General features: G+C 42.4%; 1 protein-coding gene and 1 non-coding gene across 2 annotated transcripts; one reads left to right on the top strand and one right to left on the bottom strand.

The window, feature by feature from the left end:
- Positions 1 to 702: 702 nt before the first annotated feature.
- Positions 703 to 16,739, bottom strand: ACTA2 (actin alpha 2, smooth muscle). Its single transcript, XM_056120398.1, has 9 exons — positions 16,709 to 16,739; positions 12,150 to 12,304; positions 10,016 to 10,144; positions 7,928 to 8,038; positions 5,969 to 6,053; positions 5,092 to 5,253; positions 3,493 to 3,684; positions 1,881 to 2,062; positions 703 to 1,021 (listed from the first exon to the last, which is right to left on the bottom strand). The coding sequence occupies exons 2-9, from the start codon at positions 12,276 to 12,278 to the stop codon at positions 878 to 880; spliced, it is 1,134 nt and encodes a 377-aa protein (XP_055976373.1). The 5' UTR covers positions 12,279 to 12,304; positions 16,709 to 16,739; the 3' UTR covers positions 703 to 877.
- LOC130029971 (small nucleolar RNA SNORA53) lies at positions 9,302 to 9,546 on the top strand. Its single transcript, XR_008793419.1, has one exon. It is a non-coding gene; the product is annotated as a small nucleolar RNA SNORA53 (small nucleolar RNA).
- Positions 16,740 to 18,210: the final 1,471 nt, after the last annotated feature.

The raw sequence follows: 18,210 nt of genomic DNA, 5'->3' as shown, positions 1-18,210 counted from the left end.
GGAGATTCGTGCTGCAAGTAGACTATGGACCGAACATGATGGCCACTTAATGCCTGTATTGCAAACCACAACAACCACAACACCCTAAAGAATAAAGAGAGCAAAAGGGAATGCACCTGCCACAGAGGTAGGGGAGGAGAAAGGGTGTGGGGGTGGTGGGAGGGATACCGGGATCATTGGTGGTGGAGAATGGGCACTTTTTTTTTTTTTTTGCTTTTTGGGTCACACCTGGCGATGCTCAGGGGTTACTCCTGCCTTTGCACTTATGAATCACTCCTGGCAGTTCTCAGGGGGATCATATGGGATACTGGAATCCAACCCGGGTCGGCAGCGTGCAAGGCAAACGCCCTACCCGCTGTGCTGTTCTTCCAGCTCCACTTGTTGCATTTTCACCCATCAGGCAATACCACTAGGATTGTAAGAGAGCAAAGTAATGTAATTACCCAACAAGCTGTGCACAAGCTGTGCGGTCAGTGAGGATCATATCATTTACATGCTTCAGTTCGTGTTTATATTTATCTCCCGGTTATTTTCAAGGGCTTTGCAGATAGAACGTTTAGGTGGAATTTCCCGTGTTCTGTGATTTGACCTCTGGGAAACGCGCACATAGTCATGGCGTGTCCTGGGAGATACCACTAGAGGGAGCTAAGATGAAAGGAGCGTGGTCAACGTGCTGAGCAGACAGACACCAACGCTAAAGGCTACCGGTAACATAGTTCAGATTTATTTAAAAAAAAAAAAAAAGACCCTCGAGGAGGGGGAAAAAGACATATAGGCCAAGAGTCAGAGCTTCAGCTAGGAATGACTGGAGAAGGAGTAAAAGTATAGTTCCACAAAACATTCACAGTTGTGTGCTGGGCAGAGAGCAGGGGCGTGTTTAGAAGCATTTGCGGTGCACAATGGACGGCCCCGCTTCGTCGTACTCCTGTTTGCTGATCCACATCTGCTGGAAGGTAGACAAAGAGGCCAGGATGGAGCCGCCGATCCACACAGAGTATTTGCGCTCCGGCGGGGCAATGATCTGTCCATCAGGATGAGAGGGGGGTATGAAATAAAAATAAAAAGCCGTTAGTGTGAGGGATGGCAAGGGGGCATCGATGAAGGGGCTTTCATTGATGCCAAAGGAGAGAGAATATTCTGGATTTAGAGATATTCAATGAGAGCTTTTGTCTTCCTAGGTTTCTTCTCACAATCAATTCCAAAGCACCAGAAACACTTCTTACGGCATTTGCTCTATTTGGGCAAAATGAAAATTGGCTTCCAGATTTTGCTTGATCACCTCTCTAGAGTCCTATTCAAGTCTCTGATTTCCTTAAACTATGCTTCAGAACTTGGCATTGCATATTTTATCTAAAAACAAACTCCCATCTTCAAAGGAGTTTTGATTGTGCCAGAAGTTACTATACAACATTGTACCAAGTCCACTGGTCACATAGTGGTTAGTTTTATGGAACGCCCTGTAGACCTTTACACCAGCTAATAGGTAAGGATGAGTATGGGTTAATTCTTTTTTTTTCCTTTTTTTTAATTTTTTTTTTTGCTTTTTGGGTCACACCTGGTGATGCTCAGGGGTCACTCCTGGCTCTGCACTCAGAAATCACTCCTGGCGGTGCTCAGGGAACCATATGGGATGCTGGGAATTGAACCCAGGTTCGCTGCATGCAAGGCAAACGCCCTACCCGCTGTGCTATTGCTCCAGCCCCAGTGTGGGCTAATTCTTGTATGCAGTAATTCTCCTCTGCAACCTGAATTACATGCCATATGGTGGGACCAATGGCATTTTACCTACTGCCTAGCCCTAACACCCGTGCACATGTGACCATGACGTGGGCTCTGCAGAGTCCTTCAGATCTCATAACAAGGCTGCCCTGCCTGCGTACCTTGATCTTCATGGTGCTGGGGGCAAGGGCTGTGATCTCTTTCTGCATGCGATCAGCAATGCCCGGGTACATGGTGGTGCCCCCAGAGAGGACATTGTTAGCGTACAGGTCCTTTCTGATGTCAATGTCACACTTCATGATACTGTTGTAGGTCGTTTCATGGATTCCTGCAGACTCCATTCCTGGAAAAGAAACACAGGGCTTGGATCTGGGCTGGTGTGAAAAATCCAGATGTGGGAGACCAAATGGGAGCAACTGGAAGATCTCACACTGGCCTGATGCTGTGTGGGCTTAATCATCTAAGGAATTGCCATCTGAGAGAACCAAAGGTCCTTGTCATACCCATGCACCCCTGCCTGCTGTCCAGTGAAAATGCCTTACCGGGCACTTTTTAGGAGGGTGGGGCTACCGTGCATATCTCTCTTTCTACTAAGGCACAGTTCAAATTAAGGTGATGTCTTCACACACCCTGTGGAAGATCTCAGGCTGAGTGGGGAGATATCACTGCTCAGAACCTCTCAAGTTCCTCTTTGATTGCTGACTTGTTCTCCCTGCTCAAAGCTAAACTAGGCAGAAACATCTCCATGCAGGAAAGGGCTTATTACTCTTTGGGACAAAGACTTTTTTCCTTCCACCCTGACCTATTCATTTCTACTGAGTCTTATGAGAAGAACCCTTAACGTGATGCAATCCTTAACTTGATGTTTCCCTGTTCCCAGTGCTGTGGTGTGATAATGGCAGCAACAATGGCTGATTCTTCATTTCTAACTATCTCTAAGAGGGATGGCATGCTTGTTCCGATCAGTCACGGGCTCAGTGCATTACACATGACTGGCGTAATTCTTACAGTCAACCTAGGATATAAGTGCTGTTCCAATCTTCACTTAATACAGGGAGAACACAGACGCTTCAAAAGGGTGACTTTCCCAAGATCATGAAAGTAGCAACAAAACTTAATCCCATGCTCCCTTCTTCCAGAGCCTGCCCTCTGTGAGCACTCAGCTAACCTGTCCCAAGATTGGTGATAACTTAGAACAGCCTCCTCCCGTGGTTCTCTCCTACAGCTACTTAAAAACTCCGTCCACCTGCTCACTGTTCTGAGCATAGGCATAACTTGATTCTTTCACTTCACATCACGCATCAAATGCTTCTGAATACAACACAGTATTTGCTTAGCAAGAAAACTTCTCTTTAGGGCTGGAGCAAGAGTACAGCAGATAAGATTATCAGGAGTAATCCCTGAGTACACAGCCAGGAGTAAGCCCTCAGCACCTCCACATGTGACCACCTCTTCTCCCCAAAAGAAGAAAGCTCCGTTCCTTGTCTCCCTAAGTCAAACACCTTTCTTTTAAAGAAAAAGGATATTCTTGGGGCTGGGGAGTGAAAGTTAAGTGGTAGAGTTGCACTTCCTATCCTTGGCACAGCATACCCCTGCCCAGAATCCCCATAAGGATTTTTTTAATAGAACACTCTCCGCTTTTCTTTGGTGTTTTTAGAAATGCTTTAAGTATTGTGGCCCTGATTGCTTGGTCCCTATTGCTGGTGGCCAAGGGCTGGCTGGATATGAGGGTGCTCAGGTGATCTCACCATCCCAAAGAAAAGACTGGCCTACCAATGAAAGATGGCTGGAACAGGGTCTCAGGGCAGCGGAAACGCTCATTCCCTATGGTGATGACCTGCCCATCAGGCAGCTCATAGCTCTTCTCAAGGGAGGAGGAGGATGCAGCAGTGGCCATCTCGTTCTCAAAGTCCAGAGCGACATAGCACAGTTTCTCTTTGATGTCCCGGACAATCTCACGCTCAGCTGTTAATGAAATGTACACATCAGTCAAATCCCCACCTGCCTTGCTCCAGTCTCTCCTGCTACAGACATTCCTTCAAAGATGTGTCTGGGTTCAGGATTTTGCACCTAAAACCATGATGGTCATTAAGTTATAGATCCACTAGTGAAAACTGGCAAGGTGCCTCACACACAGTCAATTTTAGTGTGGTGTGCACATGGCCTGAGAACCGCTTGATGGTAATAAGACTGGAGAGCTAGAGAAAGGCACAGAATATAAAGTCCTATATATTCATTATTTTTGCAGAATTAAGTGATTGTCCTGTTATACTTGTATTTATAGCAGTTTGTAATCTTGGATTTTTTTTTTTAGTATAAAAGAGTCTTATACTGAACTATTTCCCTGGGAATCCAGAGATCCATGGTGCCTAGTCCATGTAGATTCCAGCTCAGGAGATTCTGAGAAATCAGGAAATCTAGAAATGTAGACTGATGCTGGCCCTGGCTCAGGACCAATACAGACAGCTCTAGAGCTACACCATAAGGAGGAATAGAAGAAGTTGGCACAAAACTTTCATATTGTTTCCATCTGGAACAATGGAACCTTTTGGAGGAGTCTTGGGTTTTTTGTGGGAAGCCAAGGAAGCACAGAATTAATTTAATACCTATCCCCAAAGGTGACTTTAACATCTTCAGGACTCACAAAGTTGGAGTCTAGAAGAAGCCATAGGAATATCCAGATACCTAAACAATCAGATAATACCAACTAGGTGGGCATAGGGCAGGCAGCTAGGGCCATGGGCATTAAGGAATTCCCTGGAATCTAATAACTTTTGCCTCTGCTTCTTGGATATGGAGACCTGAGTGGCACCAGTTTAAAACATGAAGACACACATCTCACTCCTTATTGAGTTGGTGTTAACACTAGCTAACAATTATTGACTGTTCACTCTTGGTCCTGTAAATCCCACATTCATAATCTAATGTCATACAACAATTGAACGAGAGAAGATCTCTGATTACCTCCATTTTACAATGAAGAGACTAGAGTTTAGTGAGGCTGACAACATATCTAAGGTCACACAGCTAGTGAGTGGCAGGAATGGGACTCAAGGCTTGGTTAGAATGCCAACTGCCATATCACATTATCTTCGACTCTGCCCTGTCTGTCCAATTTGGAAATGGAAAGGATGAAAATATATTCCAATATTATAGCTCTAAAGAACAATTAATACGAGAAGGTTATTACTGCTCTTCTCAAGAATACAGACTAATCATTGCACAATTTCACATGAGAAAGTCATGCTTTGCTTATGGCACTAGAGTCAGTGGTCACAGGTCATGGGTCATGGTCCTTCCTCCCCCCCCCCCCCACTTCCTCAAAAGTCACCATGGAGTATGGGCCCTGCCTGTCATCCCCAAGGGCCTCACCTGTGGTCACGAAGGAATAGCCCCGTTCAGTTAGGATCTTCATGAGGTAGTCAGTGAGGTCTCGGCCTGCCAGGTCCAGACGCATGATGGCATGGGGCAAGGCATAGCCCTCATAGATGGGTACATTGTGGGTGACACCATCACCAGAGTCCAGCACAATGCCTGGAGGACAAGAAGGCATAATAAGTTACAAAGGAAGTGCCTGTTTGGTCACTGGCTGAAGGAGAATTTCTAAGCCTCTTGAAAGGTTAAGAAGACATGTGAGGGCCTGTGAGATAGTTCAAGAGTCTGGGGCACAAGCTATGGATGTGGCTTCAATCCCTTGCACCACACAGTCCCCTGAGCACCTCTGGGAGCAAGTCCTCTGCACAGAACTGGGAGTAGACTCCAGAAGCACAGGGTGAATTTCTTCCCCTCTCCCCATAAAAAGCATGTGAAAACATAGGGAATAGAGACAGGGCTAGGGAAGGCAAAATAAGTAAGAGGCAGAGCCAGGAAATATAGAGCACAGACTATGTGGTTGTATCGTTTTGGTTTTGGAGTGCCAATGGTGTTTGGGGACTACTCTTGACTCAGTGCTTGGGCTTTGCTCCCAGCAGTGCTTGGGGAGCCACATGGTGCCAGGATTGAACCTGCCCTCCACCCCCCACCCCCATCCCCACTTCCTGCTTGTAGAACATACCCTCTAGCCACTGCAGCTTTCTCTCCCACATAAGATCCTTTTTCAAGATGTGAAGAACTTTCAGGTCTGAGATTCTCCTTGTGGATTCTAACTCACCCCCAATCCGTCTTGCACATTTTTACAACCATGAGATCCCAGAACTGATAGTGTTTTCATCAAGTCTACTCAATTATGCCCCATTCCCTTTACACCTACCAGTTGTCCGACCAGAGGCATAGAGGGACAGAACTGCCTGGATGGCCACATACATGGCTGGGACATTGAAGGTCTCAAACATGATCTGCAAAGCAACCCAGAGTGCTGAGTTAGTCCCACTGCCGTCTCAGCAAGAATGTTCAAGAGCACACACTGTGACACATGCAGACAGGCCTGTCTGGTCCTGGGGAGAATCAGGTGACAGACAACCAGGCAACCAAAGAAGCAGAAGTAAAGGGCTGAGTGGGAGGAGCAGCACACTAGGGACCTGTTGGCTCAGGAGGGATGAGCAAGGTCCCCACATCAACCCTCCCTAACCCCCCCCCCCCACACACACACCTCCCCCCTCGCCCACAGCAATAAAAAAAGCCCAGCTTCTCATCATGGCCATGGGATCTGGAATAACAGTGACCTGGGAGAATTTACTTAATAGCTGTTAACGTGGGTTTCAGGAAGGAGGAGTTGGGACTGATGACCTCACAGTCTCCTTCAGTATAAAAAGTTGAGGATTTTGTAACTACACCAAAGCCAGAAGAAATGGTAAAACCGGGAGTCAAGTTTTGACTTCTTTCACATCAAGGAAGGGACACTGAAGCTGAGACTGGTGGGGATGAACTCCAATTCTGTGACTGTACCTGCTCGTCAGTGTCATCCAAGGGGCCCTGATTCCTGGAAAGCAGGAGCTGCCTGCCAGTGTCCTTGCTCACAGCACCCAGGGGAAAGATGAGCAGCAGAGCACGCCCGCCCCCCCCCCCCCCCCCCGCCCGACATCACTGTGGGGAATGTGAGCCCTTTGAGCTGCCCATTGCCCTCCATTTCTCCATCAAAGACACACTCCTTAGTCTATTCAGCACAATGTCTGACATTGTGTACTAGTCTTAAATCTAACTGCTTTTTGCCTTCATGTCATTTACAGCAACAACAGTCCTCTTAGATTGTCTCACCACATGGGGCAAGTGCCAGGCACACAGAGATTCCCTGGTAGAGAATAATGCTTCATGTGTTAGTTTAAGCACCGCGAGATCGTCCAAAGAGAAGACTCTGCAGTAGTTGCATTTATTATTTTTCAAACCAAAAGGTCACAGCTATGCAGGTTCTGGCACTCCCAGCTACATAGACTTCAGGGAAATTGCTTAAAATATCCTAGCTTCTGGTTTCTTCATGGCCACTGATGTGGTTAGGATTACAATAGTTCATGCTTCTTCTTATTATACTTTAAAGCATATAAAATATTTAGCCAAGTGCTTAGTGATAGTCAGCATGAATCTGACATTAGATGTTTTCAAGTGATTGTTTATCTCAACTGGAAACCTTGTCTGGCTGGTGGAATAGGTGGTCTCAGACTATCATGTTTTTGTGCAAGTAGCAATAATGACAATAATTATTTGTTGACTCTTTAGTGTATCAGGTACCATGATACACAGTTAACATCGTGTCATAAATCTTCACATAATCCATCAAGAGGAAATAATACCAACACCATTTCCAATAGCTGGGGAAGAAATAAAACCTATTACTTATAATAAGGATGTATTAATAGTTATGTTATAAAAAGGAAATATAGACTGCAAAATTTGGATTCCTTAAGATCACATTGCTAACAGAACCACATTTGAAACAGAAAGCTGTCTGACTCACATTCAAAACTTCACACTAGATTTTGAAATGACTTTTCCTTAGAAGTTTTAAAGGCAAAAAACCTTCTAAGTTTTTTTTTTTAGAAAAAAAAACATAGTGCCTTTTCCATAAAGTCTTTTGAATTTCCTGCTGCTCTTGGGGGACAGAGGAGCAGATCGAAGCTTGAAGTTGGCATCTTTACTGTAGGCAGTAAAGATAGACCACCAAAGAGAGCCTTCCTGTCCTTCAGAAGCCTTGAGTTTCTCAGAAGTTATCAATCTATTGGAGAACATCTAGGGAGTCCAAACCCACAAAAGTGCTGGGTCAGGAGTGAATATTAACCTGGGTCATTTTCTCCCTGTTGGCCTTCGGGTTCAGGGGTGCTTCAGTGAGCAAGGTTGGATGTTCTTCAGGAGCAACTCGAAGCTCATTGTAGAAAGAGTGGTGCCAGATCTAGAGGAGAAACACAGGGGTGGCACCATTAGCACTGTACATCCACTCCTCCCATCCCTGGAACAGAATAAAGTCACAAAACAGGATGAAATCAAGCATTTGTAAAAATGCTCATTCTGTGTCCACATTTTGCCAGATATAGGGTTCAAAGCTTGAAGTTGGTAAGTGATGCACCTCTACTAAGTAATGTTTAACTAAACAAGGGAAAAAGACAAATATCTGTAAGAATAAGGCTAGCTGTCATTGTTAAACTCTCAGGGGAAAGTCTCTCTGCAGTCTCTCTGTAGGCAAGGGAAGCTCTCCCGGAATCCTGCTTACATTTGGTCTTTGCTCTTCCTGCCCGGGAACAGCCTGCCTCTGTCTAGACCAGTACTTTTCAATCTTTTTAAAATCTACAGATAAGGGTAGAGAAGAAATAATTTGTGAATGGCTAAGGGAGAAACAAAAATCTATTATTTATAATATCTATGATACTATCACGTCATTACTCAGGAGAACTGTGAGTTAGGGGCAATGTCTTGTAAATGATCATTGGTGCATGGACCCATGGCTGAAAAACACTGCTCTGACCATCCATTGATTCACAGATATTAAGCCATTGAGTGTTTCCAAATATAGAAAGCCAGAGCCGACTTAAAGTGTGTCTGTGAGAATATACTTTGAGCATAAGCCTGTTTGCTTATTTGCTTCATGATTGAACACACTCTTTATTTATTTATTTTGTCTTTGGGCCACACCTGACAGTGCTGAGGGCTTATTCCTGACTCTGTGATCAGAGGTCACGCCTGGTTGTATCCAAGGGACCATACATGGCGCTGGGGATTATACCTGAGTAGGCCACATGCCTACACTGAGTAGGCAAGTGCCTTAATACCTATACTATTTCTCTGGGCAAGTACGCTCTTTAATTTCTGGTTGACCAAAAGCAACTAATAATTGTAAGAGGGAAAAAAAACTAAGTTAACCAAATTTCTGTAAAAATGGAAGAATGAGCTACCTAACAGTAGGGATATTAATTTCATCCAGAATGAAACAAAATAAATCAAAAACTGTTTGTAAATAAAAAAAAAGCAAGATTAACTAAAAACTATCTTGTTTTGCTCCTATTGTTTATTTAAGGGTTTTATATTTTTGGCTTCTAGGTAGGAAAGAAAATTCCTAAACATTCTATTCCTTTGATGGAATAAAAGCAGCAGCCTATGTAAGAAACTCTTCCAGTCATCTTATAAACTGCAGAGAAATCCTTTAAAAGATTTTTTTCAAAATGTACTTTCTTAGATCTGGTCTTTGTAGGAGAGATCTTGAACTGGATTCTATGTGTAAATATTCATTTCTTTTTGTTTCCGTGAAAGAAACATCCAGCCCCCTTTTGGGTTGTGTAGTCAAAGGTGCTTGAGTCACTAGCCCGTGAGATGGAACAGCTGCATGCTGGCCTTGGGCCTGATAGGATTGACCTGCAATTATGCTGCCATTCTTTAGCACAAAGTCTTGACTGGTATGCAGATATTTCTGTTAATGATAAAAATTTTTAATTTTCTTTTGGTTTGCTTTTGGGGCACACTCAGTGGTTCTCAGAGCTTACTCCTGACTATGCTCAGGGATGGCTCCTGATAAGGTCCAAGGAACCACATGGCATGTCAAGGATCATACCCAGGTCAGCTACATTCAAGGCTATGCTATCATTCCATCTTCCAAGTGACGAAAATTTCTGCTGGAAAAATGTTACTACTGAGTAAAATGTGTCTCCAGATTTCCTAGATTCTATGAGAGGGTACTTATAATATAAACCCTAAATAGAAAAAAAAATGAGAGTTAAAATCCTCAAGGAATTAAAAAAAAAAACCTCTTTTTCAATTAGTGACCATCTAGAACAAATATTAGCAAGTACAATTTGGTGACTTGAACCTGTTGTCTCCCCCACACCCAGGCTATAGCGAGGTACTTGCAATCAGGACCCAGAAAGGTTCTGCACCCTACCTTTTCCATGTCATCCCAGTTGGTGATGATGCCATGCTCTATCGGGTACTTCAAGGTCAGGATTCCTCTTTTGCTTTGTGCTTCATCGCCTACATAGCTGTCTTTTTGTCCCATTCCTACCATTACCCCCTAAAAAAGTTCAATGAATTGCAAGTCAGCTTCTCTGTAACTTTGAACCAAGCTAAGTACAAAGAGTTAAATTATTGCAATAGAAGAATCACTCTTTTGGTATCAGTGACAATTTTTTGGGTTGTATGATCACTGTAATGTTAAGACACCACTGTTGATTGATTATAAATAGGTCTGAATCAACTGCCAAACTGCAGAGCACCCTGTGGGTGAAGCCACTTTATATCACATTTTTTATTCTTAATGCGGCATAAGGGGCTGGAGAGATAGCACAGCAGGTAAGGCGTTTGCCTTGCACGCAGCCAACATGGCCCACCCGAGTTCTATTCCTCCACCCCTCTCCGAGAGCCCGGCAAGCTACCGAGAGTATCTCACCCCCACGGCAAAACCTGGCAAGCTACCCATATCAAATATGCCAAACACAGTAACAAATCTCACAATGTTACTGGGCCCGCTCAAGCAAATCGATGAACAACGGGAGGACCGTGACTGTGAATGTGGCATAATGAGTTCTATAGGGGCAGAAGTTGTATTTGTCTTGTTTAGCACTGTGAAAATTTTCCTGGTACGTATTTGGCACTGTTGGATTAACATATAAAATTTTCCATATCAACGAAGGAGCATATTTGTCTCACATAAGTCCTTTAAACTGCATGCTTAAAGTTGTCACCTACCATAGAGTAGATGAATGTTATGCTCTGATCACTGTGATTAAAAGCATTATATGTACAAATTACTGCTCAATGTTTGATTTATGATAAATAAATTGACACTAATCATCATGAAAGAATCTACCTAAACTAATCAGATGTACTTTTTTTTTTGCTTTTTGGGTCACACCTGGCGATGCACAGGGGTCACATCTGGCTCTGCACTCAGGAATTATACCTGGTGATGCTCAGGGGACCATATGGGATGCTGGGAATGAAACCCAGGTCGGCTGCGTGCAAGGCAAATCTCCTACCGATTGTGCGATTGCTCCAGCCCTCAGATGTACTTTTTAAAATTGTTATAACATAGTTACTTACAAGAAAAAGGTAAGGGAATTCTAATAAGATTTTAGATTGTACAGTCACTATTTTGGAATTTCTAATTTTTCATGGCTGCTAATAAAGCATAAGCAAGTGACTAGTGAAGAATACCTCATTGTATGCAACAAAGGCATAGAATTTGTTGTGGGAGCCCTCTATAATTTGGTATATTGAATACATTCCATACCCACAAGAATTATTATTTAGCTAGTCTATATGAACAAATTATTTCTCAAGAGGAAAAAAAGTTTTCAAACAAAATTCTCAATTTTTATGTAGTGGCTGCCACCAATATTTTGTTTATACAGAATACCATGTAAAACTGCCATAAGTCTGCTCAGATATATTTTCTGGTATCACGATGTAAGTTGCAGTTGGTAGCAATGCTTACTGTTATCTAACATCAAGCTCTATGAAAATAAGTGATCCAAGCTTCTATTATAATTTCTTTTCAAAGAGTGACTGCAGTATACATTTGGTAACTTGAGATTTTTTGTGGCAGGGGACAGGGGTATTTTAGGCTACACCTAGTGGTATGTGGGGACTGCTCCAAATTCTGCAGTTGGGAATCACTTTCAGTTATTCCCTGGAGACAATGCATTGTCAGGGATCAACCTGGGTCTCCTCTACGCAATACAAACTCAGCCCTTTGAGCTCTCTCTCGGGCCCATAAGCATTTTTGATGATGATGATGGTGATGATGACGACGACAATGATTCTATGTAAACCAAAAGGGCTTATGAAAAAGGGTCAGATTTTATAGCTGATAGACACCAGTTATTCTACCCACATTATATAATATATATTTAAAATTGGAACTTATTTTAGACATTATTCACCAGGTATATTTTTAATGAGTTTACACATGTCTGGGCAGAAAGCCATGGGCAGCCTGTCAAGACCTAGAGTATCAAAGACCTAAAGAACCTCAACTATAGACCTGTTTCTTCCTATTTCCATTCAAATTTACTCACCTGATGTCTGGGACGTCCAACAATAGATGGGAATACAGCCCTGGGAGCATCGTCCCCAGCAAAGCCAGCCTTACAGAGCCCAGAGCCATTGTCACACACAAGGGCAGTGCTATCTTCTTCTTCACACATCTTGGATGGCGTGGAAGCTCACAGTCCTGCAAGGAACAAGGAGAAATCACACCCTGTCTGTAACACAGTCTTTGCTTTACCTGAACATTCCCAGATCCAGACCAGGTTCAGAACTCCTCTGTGCTCTTGAACAGCCCACCCTTACCCTTGTCTAACACTGCATATTCCAGAGTACTTTATGTCAGCGTTTCTCAATTGGAAGCCATATGCACTCCAACCCAGAGGGCCCCCAAATATTCCCATGGGTCCACATGTGAAAATTACAGGAATAGGAGGCCATGGCACAAGTGTAAGGGGCCAATCCGTAAGGCAGCTACAGGAAAGACACAAGTGTGAAAAGGAGTCATGGTAGAGAAAGATTGAGAAACACCACATCAGACTAAATCCACAAATCAAAGCTCTGATTTTATGTTCACACAAACAGCCTGTAGCACAATAGCTGGCACAGCACATGTGTTGATGACACATTTTTAAATGTACTAAGTAAGAGAGTGAATAAATATCTTTAGCATGAAGATGGGTACTCAGACTATGAGAGCAAGTCATCACAAGGACAAGGAATCTTGCATTTGTTAATGTCTTTAGCATTTGCCTCTGTTTCAATACAAAGTCACATTTTCTAAAATATGCAACTTAAAAAAATTAAAGTATACTTTGAAGAATAAAAGCATGTCAAAATTCAGATGCTGAAATGTTTAAAAGAAAAATGTCTTCGAGTTTTCAGACTTCTATCATACTCTTTAAATAAAGAACTTAAAAGCAATCAATACTTTCTAAAATGAAGCTTAAAATTTAGGAACTTCAGCTCTTTTCATTAATAAACATCTCTACTAAGCTGAGATACCAAGTAGTTGGGAAAATAAATTATATATCTTATAGTAGAATACTTTGCTGTCATAGTTGAAGTTCCATCCTTACATAAGAATAATAAGTTAAGTAAAATAAAATAATATCTCATGATCCATTTTAAAAAAGTCCTTTTAAGGGGCTAGTTGTTAAGGGGAAAGGCAAGTGCTATACCTACAAGTAGTACAGTGGGTATGGCACTTACCTTGCATATAGCCAACCCGGGTTCACTTTCCTGGCACACTATATGCTCTCCTGCTTTCCAGGAGTGATACTAAGTGCAGAGCCAGGAGTGAGCCCTGAGCACTGCCAGGTGTGCACCCCCCCAAAAAAGTCCTTTTAAGGTCCGAATTGTGGCTCAGTGATTATACACATATTTTTCATGTGTGAGTCTCTGTCACTGGCACTGAAAAAAACATACAATTATGCATTAAAAAAGGATTGGCGATATTTACCGAGATATTTATGGAGTTATTTTAAAGTGATAGGATGTATAATTGTTTTAAATGATCTTTTTTTCTAAATTCCTTAAAATTTCCTAAACTTTCTAAATTGAGTACATATCCTTTTTTTGCTTGCTTTTGGACCATAACCAGTAGCGCTCAGGGACTTGTTCTGGCTTGGTGCTTCCGGGTCATTCTTGGCGGTGCCCAGGGAAACAGGCAGTGCTGGAAATTGAATGGGTTCCCATATGCAAACCATGTGCTCTGGCTCTTTGAATAATCTCCCTGGCTCCAAATGCATATTCTTTATTGTAATAAAGTAAGACTTAAAATGTCCCACTTTTAAGTTGGATCCTAAAAAAGAAATTTACAAAGATACAAAAGCAATGACATATATTTGGTAAAATTGAGAACAGTTTCATCTAACATTCTCATTTTTTAAAGTAAAAAGTCTCAAGTGTTTTTCTGCTTGAAAAAAAATGATCTTCTCAAGGACACTTAGAGGCCTGGGGATAGCTCCAGCAGTGGAGCACATGCCTAGCATGTTGAAGACCCTGAGTTCTAACCCCAAAACCCCATGGTCCACCTGGAGTACTGTCGGGTGTGACCTGATGGCATCTGAGCACTGCCAGATGTTATCCCTATTGAAAAAGTAGGCACACAGAGTGGCAAAATGGAACAAGAGTACAGGTCCCCTTGGCTAGACCTTGCCTTGCAATCTGGGTATCCTTGCAGTTTTCCAAGCATAAATTCAATTGAAATGTCTAATAAAGAGTTTGATGACTAACATTAAGGTATTATGCTTTCATGCTGATAGAGATTCTTCTAATGGTCACGTTATTACACCCCCAGACATCAGCATAATGGGCATAGCTCTTTCAATGAAAATTTTGGAACGTAAGTAAAGAAAAATGCCATGGAAGTTGGAGCAAGCTCTGCCAACATATGCCCATCATTGCTTCGTCTTTCGGGGGCCTAAAATTCCCTCAGCAGTACATCTTTGTCTTTCCAAATTATGTGAATTTCAATTAAAATAGCATATTTTTTTAATCCAAAGTATTATCTCCACTAATAAACATGGCTCAAGGAGTTAGAATGACTTAGTATAATTTCCAACCCTAATAGAGTGATGACAGCAGAGATCAAAGAGCACAGAGACTATGAGTGAGGAGTCTGGAGTCAGGAGGCTAGATTTCAGTTTAGCAACCATGACTTAGAAGCTGTGTCACATAATAAAGTATTTCCCCAAATTCTAGTTTCCTTATCATAAAACAGCAATAATAAATCTTCCGTACGGAGATCTGTTGGGGATTTAGTCTTATACATTAATAATGGATATACTCTGATTTCTCAATAAATGTTAAAATGACTACTATTATTTATTTATTTAGTATTTTTTAAAACATCATCAGACAATTATTATTATGCAGTTGTTCTGATTTTCTAGTCTTTGCTTTCTTTCCACACTGTCTTTAGGCTTAAAATAGAAAGCCTGAACTGATGGAGTCCCCTTGTAAGAAATGAAAATGAGACTAATAAACCAGTTGTCTGGTCCTTTGTCATTTTTCCCCTTTCCTTGCCAGATTGAATTATGCTTGGCACGTGTATGATTCAGCTTCCTTTCCAGCAATTAGTGAATTAGGAGAAAGATAAGAAATATAAGAAAGACAGCCTTAAAAAAAGTTGTAATAGATCAAAGCATTGTTAGAGGTACCAGCAGGAGCATCCCCAGGCTCTCTAAGGATGTGCTAAGTAGACTTTCCGATCAACAAGTAGCTGAACACAGAACAAAACTATAAGACTCAGGTTTCACTGTGGATCACCAAATGTGACCACCATATAGTCACATGGACTTTGGTACCTCTTCTGCTGCCGTTTGGGGCAGCTGGAGAGAGCACATAAAAAGTTCTGGAAAAATAGGTTGAAATTCAGTATCTGCAAGCATACAGGAAAAAAAAAAGACTCAAATTAATTAAATCCAATTTTAGTTGGCAAAAAAAGACCCAGGAGGAATTTGACAGTTTTACACTGAGTACTGTCATTAGAAAAGTCTTTTAGTTTCTGGAAGGGGGCTGACTCAGTGGCTTCCGACTCTTACCTAACCTGAGTGAGCAGCTTGGGTTGGAGCAAAGCATTTCCTAATTAGGTAAAACATACTCAAGGTCTGCTTTTGGAACTGCCCATCAAGGGGTTTGCTCCAACTGCCTAGAGTACATCTTGTGCCAAAAATGAGTAGTTAGTGGGAGGGAGAGGGAGGCGAGGAACGTCACCATTCCCAGATCCCTGGTCTTGAAATGCAAACCATATTTAGTAATGAATCACTAAATGGAAGGAAAATCTTAGCATGAAAACTCTGGTCCGAACTGAAGCTGCCAAACTCTGATTTACTGTGAAGTTCAGCCTGGGGTGGCCAACTGGTGGCTGTCCTGCCTGCCTCACTGGGCTCAGAGAAAGGCAAACCAGACCCCTGTCTCTAAGACACAAACAGCTGTCAGATGCTTGCTCTGTTCATTCTCTATTCATTTGCAGATTATTGCTTGGTTTCCTGCTTTACTTTGCTGCAAACAACCAAGCAACAGCTACAAGGCAGCACATCCCATGTGAGCTCAGACACACTCCAGAAGCACCTTTCCAATAGAAGATGCTCCGTCTCAAGCCAAAGGAACCCAACTCAAGCAAAGTCTAAACTAAGAGCAGGTAACCAGCCTCTGTTCAGGTTTCCATCTCATCACCTACATCCAAATTACCATTTATTTAAAAAAATTACTAAATCTGTGGAGACATAGTGGAGTTTCCAGGACCTAAATACAAATAAATGTGTAATGCACCAGCTACAGTTAAACCACTCCCCTGAAACACAATGCTAGATGCAGACTTAGTTTAATTTAAGCATATTTCACAGGTACCGCATGCATAGATTTCATTCCATCTCCCTCCTCCCCCACACCAAGTTGCATAGTAATCTTATCATTAAAGTTACAGTGGAAAGCTGCAGTCACTTTAGTAGTACAGTTTTCATTCAGAAACTTTAGAGTGCAAGAGACCAGCCAAATTCCAACAGAGATGGCATCTGCTTATAATGGGTCATATAGCCGAGCCTCTGGGACGTGTCAGGCGCATTCCTGGACCCGTAACACTTACCCTGACAGTGCTCAGTTGGGCTTTCTCCGCTCTGGGTGGTGTTCAGTGAAGCTGAACACTGAAGGGTTATATAGTCCCTTGGCCTGTTCCCCTCCCACTTGCTTCCCAAACAAGGAACAAAGATAGACTTGAGCCTGTCTTCGGTCTCACACGACCATATAGGGACCTCAGCACAGAACTCTCTCATCTGGGTGGCTGGAGGCCTGGGTCTCTTCCACCACATTCCACTGCTCCTCTCATGGAACAGCTGAGCTGCCTGTGGGAGATAAACACCCCAAGGCTTCAGAACAACTGCTGAAACGCCCAGAGATTCTGAGCCAGGGCAATGGGCAGATGCAACCACAGTCTACAGGGCCCCCAGAAGATGCAGTGTGTTATTGTTGCCTAAATTAAGGGTATGAGGAGAAAGGACACTCTAAAACTCTCTTTCCAAAGTGCCTTTCCATTAAGAAAGGTACTGTTTTCAATTTGCACACATATATAGAGGGAGTGACGGTTTTAAAGGTCCAGCTCGGCTTTAACCTGGAGTCCATGAGTAGTGCTCATGGACTCGTGAAATATCAGACTTGGAAATGGAATTGATAGGCCCACAGCACACAGGGAAGTCAGCATTGCATAACCACTGTGATGCTTTGGTAAATTGTCCTGATTGTCCTTTTGCAAGCAATCTCTTTGTCACTTTGTTCAACAGTCTGATTAGGAAGAATCTCCTAAAGAAATCTCCTGCTGAGTGGCCAGAAATCTCAATGGAGCCCTCAGTTTTCTATCCAAGGAACTACAGGGGTCAGAACAATAGTACAGTGGATAGGGCTTTTGCCTTGCACATGGCCAACCTGGGTTTGATTCCAGGTATCCCATATGATCCCCAAAGCTCTCCCTGGAGTAACTGCTGAACGCAGAAAAGGAGTAACCACTGAGCACCACTGGGTGTGTCCCCAAAACTAAAAATTAAATAAATAAAAATGCGTCAAGGAGTTATGGAGCAATTAGAAAAGTAGCTTTGCCTGCTTAATTGTAGTTCAGCAAAACTATAAAATAACTAAGCACAAATTTAAGAATTATCTCTGATGTACTGTTCTACAGACATCACAAGACATTGTGGTACAATTAACTAGTGATGATTTATTGTCAGTTCCTTGACATCTAGGATAATTGTAATTCTTTTCAGGATCCAGTTGGGAACTGAGTTAGCAATGAATGATCAATAATTGCTCGATAATGTCTTGATTATTCTCCTTCCCAGAACCTTGTAGATGGAAATTAAGCCATATAAAAACCAGAAAGTACTCATATAATTTTGATGACTAGAAAGGAAAATGATTTCCAGCTGCTATTGAAAACTTGGGCTGTAGAAATTGTTTCCTCTAGAATACTAATGCTCTTTAGATATTTTATTCAGCTCATAGCATTCATTTCTTTGTGAAGACAGAAGAGAACAAGCATTCCATCTGCCATTCTTCGAATTCTATCAGTTCTGGAGTTCTCAGAATCAATGGGTTGAA

The sequence above is a fragment of the Sorex fumeus genome, unplaced genomic scaffold, assembly GCF_029834395.1.
Source record: "Sorex fumeus unplaced genomic scaffold, SorFum_2.1 ptg000043l, whole genome shotgun sequence".
NCBI classification, from domain to species: Eukaryota; Metazoa; Chordata; class Mammalia; order Eulipotyphla; family Soricidae; genus Sorex; species Sorex fumeus.
The sequence above is the reverse complement of the archived record's forward strand: the minus strand, read 5'-3'. Positions and strand labels throughout refer to the sequence as shown.